The sequence below is a fragment of the Ambystoma mexicanum genome, chromosome 1p, assembly GCF_040938575.1.
Source record: "Ambystoma mexicanum isolate Mex_15411 chromosome 1p, UKY_AmexF1_1, whole genome shotgun sequence".
Classification (NCBI taxonomy): domain Eukaryota; kingdom Metazoa; phylum Chordata; class Amphibia; order Caudata; family Ambystomatidae; genus Ambystoma; species Ambystoma mexicanum.
In genome coordinates, this window is record NC_090921.1 from 383,187,121 (window position 1) to 383,201,784 (window position 14,664).

General features: G+C 40.6%; 1 protein-coding gene across 1 annotated transcript in view; it reads right to left on the reverse strand.

Moving 5' to 3' along the window:
• TMEM161A (transmembrane protein 161A) overlaps positions 1-2,401 on the reverse strand; it is a 227,544-nt gene extending 225,143 nt beyond the window's left edge. Inside the window, exon 1 of the mRNA XM_069649130.1 lies at positions 2,283-2,401. Within this exon, the coding sequence (XP_069505231.1) occupies positions 2,283-2,285 (3 nt within the window). The 5' untranslated portion in view covers positions 2,286-2,401. The remainder of the gene's footprint in view (positions 1-2,282) is intronic.
• Positions 2,402-14,664: the final 12,263 nt, after the last annotated feature.

Below are 14,664 nucleotides of genomic sequence, written 5' to 3' on the forward strand. Positions count from 1 at the left end.
AATACCAACGTACCAATGATTACATGCACATGTCAGGATGTATACTACGAAATCTGGACTGGATAACACCTTCTGAAGGACAGGATGTACAAAATTCATTTTGTTGAGTGCGTACTGACAGGCCTTGCATTTAGTGCATTTGTAAAAACCTGTAGGTCGCTGGTCTAGGCAAGTTTCCAATCCCCTAGATCTTTCAGGTTTCCACCTTTTTTTAATCTTGCTTTAAAGAAAAGACAGATCCTTTTAAATTAAGCTGCACTGATGTCACAAACCTTGTTTTTTGTGTTGAGCACTGGATTTAAGAATTGGCACATGTGTGTATATTTCAATGTTTTATGAATGCATGATCTGTTTTGTTTTATAGCGACTTTCCGACGAAATAAATAATATGAAAGTCTTGCCTCATTAGAAGCATCAGCAACCTGGAAAAGCTGGTGTTCGTTTGGTAAAATCATGAATGCCCAGGAGAATTCCTTATGAAAGATGTTATTGTGTAAAAAGCTGCTCAGTCTCTTAATGTATGGTTTGAAAACTGCATTAGGATTTTTTAATTAGTGGGTGTCTCAGAAAAAATGATAACGAGCAAGTCAACGCAAGTGAAAATGAAAATTCAAGAAAGTGATTGGATTGCCACTATTAATGAAGTTAAGTAGTATACATTATTTGCACAAATTGCGGAATTGGATAAACCAGTAATCGCGATTGCAAATTACCTAGTTAAATTTCCTGATGTCCATAGGAGAATAACCTTTCTGAGGTTTCGTTTAAACATTGTCCCAACAAAAGAGATCTTGGGCGCTAGGAAAAAGATTCTGAGTCAAGAAAGAATATGTTTCTATTGTGCCGACCGTAGCAAAGTAGAGACATTTTGCCATTTAATTTTAGATGTCACGTTTTGCGTGATACTCTGTGTCATTTCTTTGGGCACCTTGTTGAGGATTTTCGAGAATTGCCAATAGTGGTGGCCTGGAAGTGTATCTGACTGGACAGTCAGATGCACGGAGCTGGGCAGCTTTGCGATTTTTAAAGGTTTCATGTCCCACTTGAAGGCTTGCCTTTTATAGGATGGATTACTAGGTGAAGGATTTTTAAAAATGAACCTTGTGTATATGTTTTTTATTCTTGTATGTGTTATGTATTTTATGGAGTTTTGTATATACTTGCGGGAAATTACTGTACTAAATATTTGCGAAAAGTTCACTTGCTGAACTATTGCAGAGAAAGAGATCTCACTTTGGTTACCCTGTGATATCCAAGGATTAAAAACATTTACAACAGTTATTTGTAATCTTTCATGATCTTGAGACCACTTTCTCAGTCAGAGATGCAATGAAGCATTTGAAAAACCTTACAGTTCAATTCGTTAATTCTGGAATCCCTTATCCATGCCCGCCTGCGTACCCAATTTGAACTTATTCAGAAATACACACATTTTTGATTGGGACCAGTTTAGGATGTGAACACTCTTCCCCGCACAAAAATTGCAGTCTTCGAACTTTTAACGGTACACTACGTTATATGGAGCTGGCATCGCTGGGCCTAAATAAAAGGTAAAACACAGACCACCTTTTTACAATGCTCTCAGTGAAATGCAACGAAAACAAGCATTAGCAAAGCCAACCGTGTTGACTTGTGTAAACATGAGTGAGGTTACTGCCAGGCACTACCATAATGGTGTTACGTGGCCATAAGATAGAAACAACCTGAAAATAGCATGAGTATTTGGGCATACAATCAGTGTCTGACAAAATGTCTACCTGAAACGTGCATACGAGTAAAAACTCTTGGCTTTTCGGTGCTTGTTTTTAACAGGCTTCAGATTCGAGGACACACAATGCAATTATAAATAAGTGTATGCCGGCACAATCGGTTAAGAACACCGAAAAACGTTGTCACTCCTCTCCCTCGTATCTGTAATCCGTTGTATTTATTTTGGTTTATATGTGGCGGCACCTAACAGCTAAAACTGAATTCGAGAATTGGATCACTTATTCCCAAAGGTCTTGGTATATAGGAGTTCCCTGCAATGGCCCCTGTGGACTATAACAAGTTCACATCACACACCACTGTCACAAAGTGGAGGTCGCGCAACACACACGTGTAAAAAATAAATGAAAGTCAGAGCACTTTATGATCCGAAGGATTCCAACACATGCGAGACTGACAAGAGTTCAACCACTCCGCAACCACAATATCTTCTTGTCAAATGACAGCACTAAACACAAAAGACAGACTCAAGCTTTGCCTGCCCCAGGCCTGGACTGCGATAACAGCGTACTAACCATTTTTGTGTTATTTTCCCTTTTCTTCCAACAGCACGTAGTCTTGGGCAGTATTAGAGAACTGCAGTCCCAGCCACGCGCCCGCAAAATTGAGAAGGTAAAACAGCTGCAAGAAGCGGCTGCCGGGAAGGTCCTTTAAGGTAATAGGCATAAAAGAAGGACACTGAAGGACAAGGGAGGCTGTCATGGAAATATGCCGATGGGGCTTCTGTCCTTTAGGCGAGAACATTAAACAAAAACATGATTTCTCCCTTAATTACATTTTAAGAACCTATACATTTTCATTTATCATACAGAGCGCACATTAAATATTTCAAAAAATATCTAAAAAGTATTCATCTGTATTTTCAGTTTAAATACAGTTTTCTATTAAATCCATTTTAGTCTATTAAGTGACTAATTCGACTTCTTCTCTGCTTTTGTGGAGGCGTTCAACAGTGCCTGTTGAAAATATACATCTCAGAAATGGACGCCACTCTTACGGGAGTATGAACATAGAAAGTAAAGGAAGACTATCCGCGCCGGTTCCCAATGAAAACAAATTCCCATTTTCTTTGGCACGAACCTGCCATGTCAATCTTTTTTTTTATTTTGTTGGTTCAGGAGGATGAGTGGCTGTTTGGCACCCTACTTCATCAATCCCGGGACTTTGTCAGTGGTGTCGAAAATAGATGAGCCCATCACCAAATGATTATGCTTTACTCTCATCTTTACTATTCAAGCAGCATCATCAAACAATAACATACAAAAATGTGAAAACTACAATCTCCATATGTTTAGAGTTTTTGTAGTCCTTAGTGTTATTGGTCTTCCAAACATGTGACCTTAATAAACCCATAGATTGTATCCATCCCTATAAATCCTGTTCACCTTTTCATGAACTCTTTCTTTGGTTGATCCTGTCAGAACTGTAGCATCCCAACCGGTAAACACCGTTGAACTGTTCTTTTGAACCAGACTTCATGTTTCTGTTGATTTATTATCCCCCATAGAACCTGAAAAAAAATCATAAAGTTTTGCAGTCCGAAAGAGGTGGGGAATCAACATGAGAAAGAAAATCATCACTTTGTAACATGTCATTACATTAAAACATCTCATTACGCAATACATGAAATCGATTTCTTGGGTGGGCTCATCCTTCCCAATCCTTGTCTTTTAATAGAATTATGACTTTCTGTAATGTATGTGTGGAAAATCTGAATTCTATGTCAAGACCCGCTAAGACCCGTGGTAAGTGAGCTTGTTCAAAGCTCACTTACCACCAACGTTGCCACCTTTTCTACTGGCTTGGAACAACATGTTTTAAAAGTCGATTCTTTCAACCAGTCCGCTGCCTTCATAATATCTTCTAGTCTGACCCCCGCCTGAAAAGCCTTTGAGGCCATCGCCCCTCTCACTGAATGGGCTCTGTAGCAAACTGTATCTACTCCTGCTTGGGACATAACCCATCTGATCCATCTTGCCAGTGTAGCTGAAGCCACAGCCCGAAAGGTTTGAGTAACTGAGTTACCCCTAAGGGTTGCAACTCCCTAGTCATGGGCTCATATGGTAAAATGCATCTTACTGGGCATAGTTTGGGGTGATCCATAAATGCTTCATATGATACTGATCTCAAAAAAGTTTTTGTCCTTTTCGCTATATGGAATGTCAATCCCTGTATAGTTAAGGTTCTCCTATTGACCTCTAACACTCTCACACCTGATACCCTCTTACATGACAGTAAGCATAGAAGCATGGCGAAATGTGGCTACTAACGTTTTCCTTCTTAGATCATCGTTATCCGACCATGATATGAGCATTCTTAGGACCTCATCTACATCCTATACCTGGTCGTATTTCTGTCCCGGAGGTCTAATTATTGTAACCTCTCTCAGAAGTCTGCAAATCAGCAGGTGTTCTCCAACTGGCAGTCCTATTTTCAGGTGTCCAGCTGAAATAGCTGAACGGGCTGTGTCAATCATCCTATATGTTTTGCCCTGAGCTGCTAACTGTGCCAGTAAGTTGGCTACGTGTACCACATCTGTTCCAGTGGAATGTACGTTCCTTTCCAAGCACCAATTGTGCCATGTTTGCAAGGCTGATCTGTATGATTTCCTGGTCCCAGATGCCCAAGTCTCCTCGATAATATGTTCAGCCTCCTCCGATAGTCCTGGCCTAGCCCAGTATCCCCTGAAATTGCCCACACAATGGAATTGAGGTTGCCTGTCTTCACCAACAGGTGACTTCTCCCTGAGGGGTCCCTCACTATCAAATCGAACCTCGGTAGCGCTATTGGGTTGTCGTGGGACATCCCTAAAAGGTCAGGGAACCATGCTTGTCCCCTTTGGTCTGGAATAATCAGCACCTTGGATACATGCTGTCTCCTCACCTGAGCCAGCATCCTCGCTATCATTGCGAACAGGGGAAATGCATATTCCTTGCTTGGACCCCACTGTTGTAGGAATGCGTCTATCGCTTCCGCCTCTGGGTCCGGTTTTCAACTGTGGAGCCGGTCAATTTGCCTGTTCAATCTCAACGCAAACAGGTCTGTTCTGCATGGACCCCATCTCGTCATTAACTTCTGGAAAACTCTTTCATCCAGCTTCCAATCGCTGTCATCCTTGAGGAATCTGGAGTTCCAGTCAGCAATTCTGACGGCCCAGAAGATAATCTGCCGTTACTGATATCTCTCTCTGCAGGCAGAGGTGCCAGAGTTCTTTCGCTAGCAACACTAGTATTCTTGACTTTGTGCCTCCCAGTCTATTTATATTTCAGACTGCTGACATGTTGTCCATTTTGAGGAGAATGCAACATTGTGCACTGTCCTGCGTCTAAGATTTCACTGTGAAGGAGCCCGCTAGGAGCCCCAGGCAGATAATGTGACGGCTCAGTTCCTCCTCTGACCATCTGCCCCCTGTCGACAGATCTCCACATCTGGCTCCCCATCCCCAGCTGCTGGCATCGGTCTCTATCACTAGGTCCGGGGATTAACGAAATATTGCCATTCTATTCCAGGCATCCATGTGTTGTAACCACCACTCCAGTTCCTCCTTTGCCTCCAGGGAAAGGGATATTCTTTGTATGTAGGATACGCCCCTCCTGAGGTGTTGGATCTTTAATCTCTGTAGTGCTCTATAGTGTAGCGGACCCGGGAAGATCGACTGAATTGAGGATGCCAGGTGTTGCACTATTCTCGCTATCTTCGTCAATGATAATGTATCTTTTGCTTGCATGCTCCTTATCTCTTTTTGATGTCGTTTACTTTGGTCAAGGGGAGACTCAATGTTCCCTGCAGTGTATCTATCCTGAATCCTAGGAACTCCATGTCCTGTTCTGGCTGTAAAATAGACTTCTCACAGTTTATTAGGAACCCTAGTTGCTGAAGGAGGTCTAAGGTGGTGTCCACCTGTTCCTTGATCAACAGTCTGTCCTGACACATTAAGCAAATGTCATCCAGATACATAATTAGCCTGATCCCGTGTTCCCTGAGGAATGTTACTAGTTGCTTCATCACTTTCCTGAACCACCACAGGGCTGATGGTAGCCCGAAAGGTAGGCATGTAAATTCCCATATTTGCTCTTTCCACCGAAATCTCAGACATCTTTGCTGTTCTACTGAAATGGGTATGATCAGGTAAGCATCTTTGAGGTCTATTCTGGCTAGCTAGTCCCCGTGCTGTAAAATGTCCCTCAGCAGGTGTATGCAATCCATCTTGAAGAGTCTGTATACAACCAAAACATTTAGTTCTCTTAGATTTATGATTGGTCTTAGTTTTTGGCGTCCCTTCAATAGGAACATGTTGCTTATAAAGCTGTCTCTTGTATCTGCCGCTTGCACTATGGCAACTTTGCTCGCTAGCTCCTCCTCTGTCATGCACTGCATTAGTGTCTTTGGCCATCTTCCTTGACTTGGTGTGGCTTGCCAATCTATATGGAAACCTTGTACGGTGTCTAGAACCCAAGCATCTGATGACATCAGACGCCATTTTCCTATATACTTTGCTACTCTTCCCACTACACCGGGATTCTGTGTGTCTGACGTTTGTGCTTGTGCTTTCACTCTCACCTGTGTTAGATTGGTGTTGATTTTCTGCATGTCTCCAACCTCTCCCTCTTCCTCTTCCTCTCGAAGGAAAGATGGGTTGGGCTTCCTCTCGTCTTTCTTCCATTGATATCTTTTTTTTAACCTTTTATTTAATTTTGCACAGAGATACAACTTATGCATCCATATTTTGGGATAATGCTTTGTACGGGTATTTACTTCAACAACCCGCAGTCGGGAGACCAGGTTTACAAATCATTTACAGTACTACATTCGCATCATCTTCCGCATCTCCTTTATTGATCAGGTACTGGCGGAATCCTCCCCACATATCCCTTGGCTGGCTAGTTGGGGGCAGCAGGTCGGAGTTCAACTCTTCCCTATAGTTTGCCCAGGTCCTATCATTCACCCATTCTTCAACCATGGGGGTGCTTTACTCTTCCACTGCATCAATATAGCACGTTTAGCCAGCAACAGTCCTATGTTATAAGTTTACACTTTAGCATGTTCATTTTAAGCACTTAGCCCAATAAGCATGACGTATGCTCCCATCTAACAGGTTGGTCCACCATTTGTTCTAATGAATCACATAACCTACCCCAGTTCACAGCGTGTGCCCTACAGGACCCCAACATATGCATTAAATCAGCGTCTTCACTACCGCATCTAGGGCATCTCCCCTCAGCTGTTACATACATTTTCTTGAAACAGACCGGGGTGAGATGCACTATATTCAGTATTTTGAAGTGAATTAGCCTCTACCTGGAGTTGAGTGATATTTGTTTCGTGAGCCTGCATAATTGTGACCAATGTGTCTCTGTGAAAGAGACACCTAGGTCACTTTCTCACTCTCCTTTGATATCTGCCGATTGCACCCTCCTTGACGACAATGGCAATTTATATAGCACTGAGGCTTTTTTTTTCATTGCACCAGAGGAAATTACATAGTTCAGAAACTGATGTGATTGTGGTTCTTGAGGGAATCCGCTCCACACAGATGCCACCGCTGAGCGGAGTCTAAAGTATTGTAGTTTCTGTAGTGTCGTGTCTCCTACCTGTATCTTAGCTTCATCCCAGGACACAAACAGGCCATCTCGGTACAAATCCCCAAACTGTGTTATGCCCGCTCCCCGCCAGTGTGTTTACAATACTATTTCTCTCAACGGGTCCAGGTAAGGTGCGTCCCAGATAGGCATACCCGGGCTGTACATTATAACATTTTGGGGTTGTTGAGCCAATCTTGACCATGCCTGCTGTGTAGCCAACACGGGGTCCAAGAGTTTGCCATTTCCCCACCTCCCCTTGGCCACCCCATGCAGTAGTGTAACATTTTCCTTGCTGTGTCTCTCCAAGTCCACATATGATGTGTGCGGCCCGCTCTCTGCCCAATGTATCACGTAGTATGCCTGTGCTGCCAGGTAACAACAATTCGTAATCTGGAGCTGCTATCCCACCCTGCTCGTATGGCAGTGTGAGGGGTTTCCAGCTGGCCCTTACCTACTCCTTCCACAAGAATGCAGAGCATGCACCAGTTATCTTTGGGAAAAAAGACTACCCTGCCATAATGGTATTGTGCTAAAAAGGTAAAACAGCTTAGGCAGTATAATCTTTTTCCCTAGTGCCACTCATCCCATAAGTGAAATAGGGTGCTGGTTCCAACGTTCAAGTTTGGCACATATTGCAGGGGTCAGTGTTTCGTACCAGAGTTGCTGATCGCGCCATCTCTACTCCTAAATATTTTACCTGTTGAGGCATGCATCGCAGTCCGAACAGATTGCTAGGTGCCCCCTTCTTGTCCGTCAATAGGAATATTTCAGACTTGTTGGTATTTAATCGGTGACAGGAGTATTTCCCTGAACCAAAGCCAATATCCTCTGCATATAATCCCCGGGGTTCCTCACAAACATCATGATGTCGTCTGCGTATAACGTTATCAACTCCACTCGTCCAGCTATGGAAATACCAGCCCTTGCGTGTTGTGCCCTCATAAGATCTGCCAGAGGCTCTATCACCAGTGCAAATAGCAAAGGCGAAAGTGGGCATCCCTGCCTGGTACCTTCCGCTAGTGTCAGTATTAACGATACCACCCCATTCACACACACCCTAGGTTATGGTTATGTATATAGGATTTGCACCCACCTAATAATGTTTGGCCCGAACCCGGTAATTATGTAGCACCCTAAACAAGAATGGGCAGTATACAGTATTGAAAGCTTTCTGCATGTTGTAGGATATTTTGTGTAAATTTGGGGTTTGGCTGTATTTTTCTTACCGCCAAGATATGAGTGGTAGGTGGTAATAACTTATCCTTGCATTTAGATTGGGTTTGGCCTCATATCATTCTAGTGACCATACTTTGTTATATTATATTGGAGAATCTAGTAATATGTATTACTTGTAGTATTTTGCGGTAATAGGTTATTTGTGATATTTAGTAGTGAGCATAATTTCCTTCCTTACATCATAACCCCATCATAAACAAAACCTTCCTTTCTATAAGAATACCTCCTAGTGATCTATAGAGAGCCTTGGACCTATACACACAAGGAAACCCAACACTTTTATATAGAGTGCCACCTACAGCCTGTGGCCGGTATCACAGGCTTATCTACACCAGTGATCTATGGGCCCGTAGGCATCATTACTGGCTCATAGACCTCCAGTAATCTATATATTATATTAGATCCCCTCCAAATAACATGCAGGGAGGACACACCCACACACACACCTATTTTATCAATGCTTATTCTGTTTGTTATTTTATCTGCATGGGCAAATTAACAATTGTATTACCAAAGAAAATTAATCTCCCACGTGTCCACATATGCAATCCCCAATGCAATAAAAAAAACTCTAAACAATCTGTTTTTATATATTGGTTATATTGCAGACAAGTACAATTCACAATATAAATCTTACCATGTACATTGCACCATTATCTGTAACAAAAGAAGAAGAGGAGAAAAAACCAGATACAGAACAAATAAGACTTTTTAAAAATAGGCATTACTTTTTAACATTATAAACATGACAAATTAAAATGCAGGGGATTTCCTTTGCTAATCTGCCTACGTGATATTTTTAGATCGGTCATTCATCCAACAGCACACAGTGACCTCACTTAAACTGTGTCTGATTACCAAAGATATTTGTTTGAATCTCTCCCACACAACCTTGTCCTTGCTCCCTACAGAGAGGCAGTCCCAGCCAACAAGCTGCTCCTGTAATCTTGGATGCTTAGAATGCGCGGCGAGAACAAAAGGTTCTCCCAGACAGCGCTAAGTGACCAGGTTCTTCTGTATTCAGAGCCCAGTCAGCAAGAACTGAACTTCCCTCTGCCATTTTTCCATTACAAAAACTCAGAGCCACCCCACATGTAACGTTATATATCTGCAGACACTTTTTTCCAATCATATTAGCAGAAAATGTATTCTGTTACCACCCTCATGTCCTAAACAATGAGGTCTTCAGATTATATCTGTTTCTTTTTCCGTTTCCTGCTATTCATACTTTCTGCAAACTGAACACAGAAGAGAGAGAAAAAAATGCCAGTGCACGTTTAAAAATTGAATTTCAAAATATGTATTTTCACCTCATTTTGTACATGGGACTACATTATAATGTTAAGGAGTTAGCATTAGTGATTAGTAATTGTTAATTAAGTCAGTCAGTTATATAAATAATGTAGTCTTCAATGCATGAGGTATTCAAAAGAAAAAAAAATTGGTTCACTTTTACTCTCTGCAGTTTCACATTGAGCTTTTGCTGCATTATGGATCCTGTAACTTGCATGCCACCAGCCACATATTCACATGTTATACTGGCAACATAAAAATGACTATATGTGTGTGCCACATTATTGCTGGCAACAAAATGCCATCACATTTAGTGAAGCGCTATATATTCTAAAGCACTATAAATATTATAAAGCGCTATATATATTACTACATGCCCATACATTTCCGACAATTTGGCAGTAATCAAATCCACAATTGGAGGAAACCCAAGTTGTGCTCCTCTTTTTCTTTCCATCATAGCAACTCCATAAAATGAAGATTTAAATTCATAATAAACCACCGCTCAGTCACCATAAAAGCAAAATTCATCGCAAATGGGTTGATGAGTCCTTATAAAACATTGTACACGTTTCTTTCCAACTGAAATGTCCATATGTTCAATTGTCTTTGTTCAATTGTGAAATCAATATTTGAAGTCAATAATAAAATAATAAAATAAATAAATAAAACAAAGAACTAACATAATTAATTAAAATAATTAATTAAAATAATAAAAGTTGTGGGACTCCATTGCCCATGCTTCCAGTTACATAAGGGATAATCTTCTCCACTCAGAACGCTGCAGAGTCAATATATCCTGATCATTGGCTTTTATCATCTGGTTCATTCGGTGCAATTCTTTCATTCTGGCACTCTTAGATGGTTTTCAGTGAAGTCATCTCTTTTGGTGTCCCGGTTACTTTTGTCTTCACCTCCATATTTCGGTCCGGAGGCATTACTTGATCTTCATCCCATGGACTCCATGACTCCATCATCTCTCGTGTCCTCTGGTCTTGTGACCTCCGACCTCAAAACACAGGTTAATCGTTCTAAATCAAAATAGAAAAGCGACAGATTAAGTACATAGCACAATACCAATTTCACCCTTTTACCAAAAATAAAATATTTAGTCCTAAACATTTCACCCTTTTTCTTCTAGTTTCTGAAATTAAGCACGTTAGAGAGAAAACAAACATATACACAAAGCATCATTATACATTAAATATATTTCAACATTGTATTAAAACAATACCATCTGCTTCAGCTCCCTTTTGTTAATGTTTAACATTTATGGTATTGTTGTCTACTAGTATTTCTAATAATACCATAACTATGTATATTCTTTTTATAATGTGAGGTACTATGAACACAGTCATTGTGTCTTTCCTTCCATGTTTCCAGGATACTTAAGCTGTTTCTACTTGCTCAAGTCTCCTGACTCCATGTTTGGTAGTACAGGGCTTAATTTGATTAACATGAACAATACCGTTTCACCCTCTGTCTTCATTATTTTATACACGACTGGAGACACATTATCTATAATTTGAAACGGCCCCTGCCAGGCCGCCAAAAATTTGGAATTTTTCTGTTTACCTTTTCCAAAATTAAATGTATATACCTGATCCCCTACACTGTACTCTTTCACAGATGTCTTTCTATCATAATATGATTTTGCACTGTCAGCAGCCCTTTCTAAATTCCGCTGCACAAAAGCAAATGCATGTTGTAAATGCTTCCTCAGTTCTTCCATATATTTGTGAACTGTAGATGTGCTTACAAGTGTCTGTTTATGTGTCTTATATAACAAATGTTGTGGTAATACCATTTTCCTACCTGTCAATACCTCATGAGGGCTGATACCTGTTGCTTTGGCAGGATTTGATCTGATTGCCATCAGAACCAGAGGTAAACGTAAATCCCAGCTGGTACCTGCCTCTGCAACAAACGTATTTAATATATCAACAACAGACCTGTTGCAACCTTCAACACCCCCAGAAGAGGCAGGTCTGTATGCAATATGCAGTTTTCTTTTCACCCTCAGTATCTGCCACACTTTACTCATTGAAATGCTTGTAAAATGACTTCCTCGACCTGATTCTATTCTTTGTGGTAACCCAAATCTTGAAAATATATGATTTACCAGTAATGTAGCTCCTGTTTTTGCACTACAATCTGGTGCAGGAATACACTCTATCCATTTTAACATCAAACAAACCACACTCAAAATATAACGGTTCCCCCTGCTCGACCTTTTTACAGGCCCTACATAGTCTATTTGCAAATCTGACCATGGAAGGGTTAACCCTCTTTTCATGAGTGGAGCTCTATGCAATGGTGAAGCGGGTTTAAATTGGGCACATACTAGACACCCCCTAGTATATAATTCTACATCTTGGGACATATGTGGCCAGTAAGCATAATCTTTCAGTATCTCTAATGTTTTTTGTGAACATCTGTGTCCTGCAGTTAGTGCATCATGTGCATGGTGTAGGATTAGCCCTCTGAATATTTGATCATCTTTGTGTGCCTCAATCAGGTCTTGATCTGGTGTATCATAACTCCATTGCACTACTGGTTGTTCTACCTCTTTTGGAGCCTTAGAGCGTGTAACTGCATCAATCTGTATTTCACCAAGTAAGTGTTCAATATGTAGCAACTCTCCCATCACAGCCCCAATATTGGCTAAATGATCTACTTTATCATTTCCCTCCTTATCTTCTCCTGGAATTTTTAAATGTCCACAAGTTTTCCTCCAGTATATTGTTAAATCATTCTCTGACACTAATTTGTCTATAGCCTGTATCATTTTTCCATGTTTGAGGGGCTTTTTATTGTACGTAATCATGCATCTTGCTTTCCAGCCAGGCAAATATTCCACAAAGCTATTTCGTGCATGATCAGAATCAGTCACCAGGACAATTTCACTAAATTTAGTATCAACTGCAGTAGTAATTGCTTTATAAATGGCTGCCAATTTCGCTATTTGACTGCTCCTAGCCCCATTTCTCATCTCTATACTGGGAATGTCTTCACATTTCAACCAGACATTTCCTACTCCTGATGCCAATTGTTTATTACTGTCATTTTCAATGTGAAAAGCACAACCGTCAACATATACAGTTGGCAAATCCTTGCATGTCTTTTCATCAAAAGCTTTGTGTGGTGATTGTTCAAACTCCTCCAAGCTAGATTCTACCTCTACTTCGTTTGATACAGGTTCAGCTGCACATCATGTAAATCTGCCAATCCTTGAGCAACTGGGCTCTTTTTATTTTGTCCATATCTCACTTCTTTAGGAAAGCCTTGCAATGCCAGTGTCCATGAAGTAATTCTGGACTCTGCTAGGTTGCCTGACCTAATCCTTTTACTCTCTAAAAATTGCAATGGCTGATGATTTGTTTCAATGATTACCTTTTCTCCCTGAACAATGGGGTGGAAATGCTGTAATGCCCACGCATTGGTCAAAAGGGCCTTTTCACATTCACCAAATTGAATTTCAACTTGAGAAAGTGCCTTACTTGCATAAGCAATGGTTTTGTGATTCAAATCATGTTTTTGAGATAACAGTGCTGACATACAATGTTCAAAGAAACCTATTTCTATAAAGAAATCCCTGTTCTTTATGGGGTATGCTAAACATGGTGCCTTTATAAGACATTCCTTTAATTTAGCCACTGCCTCAGATTGCTCTTTTTCCCATTTCCAAGGTGTATTCAGCTTCCGTAGTTTAGTCAATGGTTGAGTCATTTTCAATAAATTTCCTGTTATATCCCGTCATTCCTAATAAAGTTTTTAAACCTTTCACACTTCTAGGGTCTTTTAATTATTTCTGTATGGCCACCATTTTTTTCTTTTGTGGGTTTAGTCCATGTTCAGTCACCTCATGGCCTTGAAAATTCACTTTTTTATTGCACCATTGTGCTTTCTGTAAAGATACTTTGGCACCCGCCTTTTGCAATTGGCCAAGAACATGTCTAATTTCATCAAAATGGCTTTTTAAGCTTTCATTTTTTATCAGGACATCATCCACATAAACTATATTTCCTCTTTCCCCTGCATCAGGCATAGTCTTTCTCAAAAATATACCAAATTCACTCCCACTATTGACGTACCCGAATGGTGTTCTAACCCATGCATATTGCGTCTTATCAAATGAAAATGAAAACAAATTCTGTATATCCTCTGCCAATGGCACACACAAATATCCAGATGTGAGATCTAATGTAACAACTTTGAGCCATGCACCTGAGCAAGGCCTTGATCAATGAATGGCAGTGGCCATCTGGACACTGGCCCTCTTTTATTTAATTCTCTCAAATCTGCACACAGGCGCCATTGACCATTTGGCTTTAACACACCCAAAATAGGAGTGTTGGATGTGCTATGAATGGGCCTGATAATTCCCCGAGACTCCAAGTTTTTAATTATTTCTGCCAGTGACTCTAAACATGCCAGTGGTAATCTATATTTTGGTGCACAAATACTGGATTTCTACTACATCCTTCTGGTAATGTGGCGACATGTAAAGTAGTTAGACCGTAATCATATGCATCTTTAGCAAAAACCTCTTTAAATTCCATAAATATTTTTCTCAATTCATTTTTATCTTCATCGCTATCACATGCATCTGCCAACAAAATCTGCTCCTCTACCATTTTTGAGAATTCTGGGAAATCCTCCAATGGGGGAATCTCTGTGTTTTCTTCCAACTGTGTGGCTGTGTCTCTCTGTAAAGCTGCCACTCTTAAATGTGATTTTCTATTTAATTTTCATTTAAGTCAAATACTATACAATCCTCTTGGTA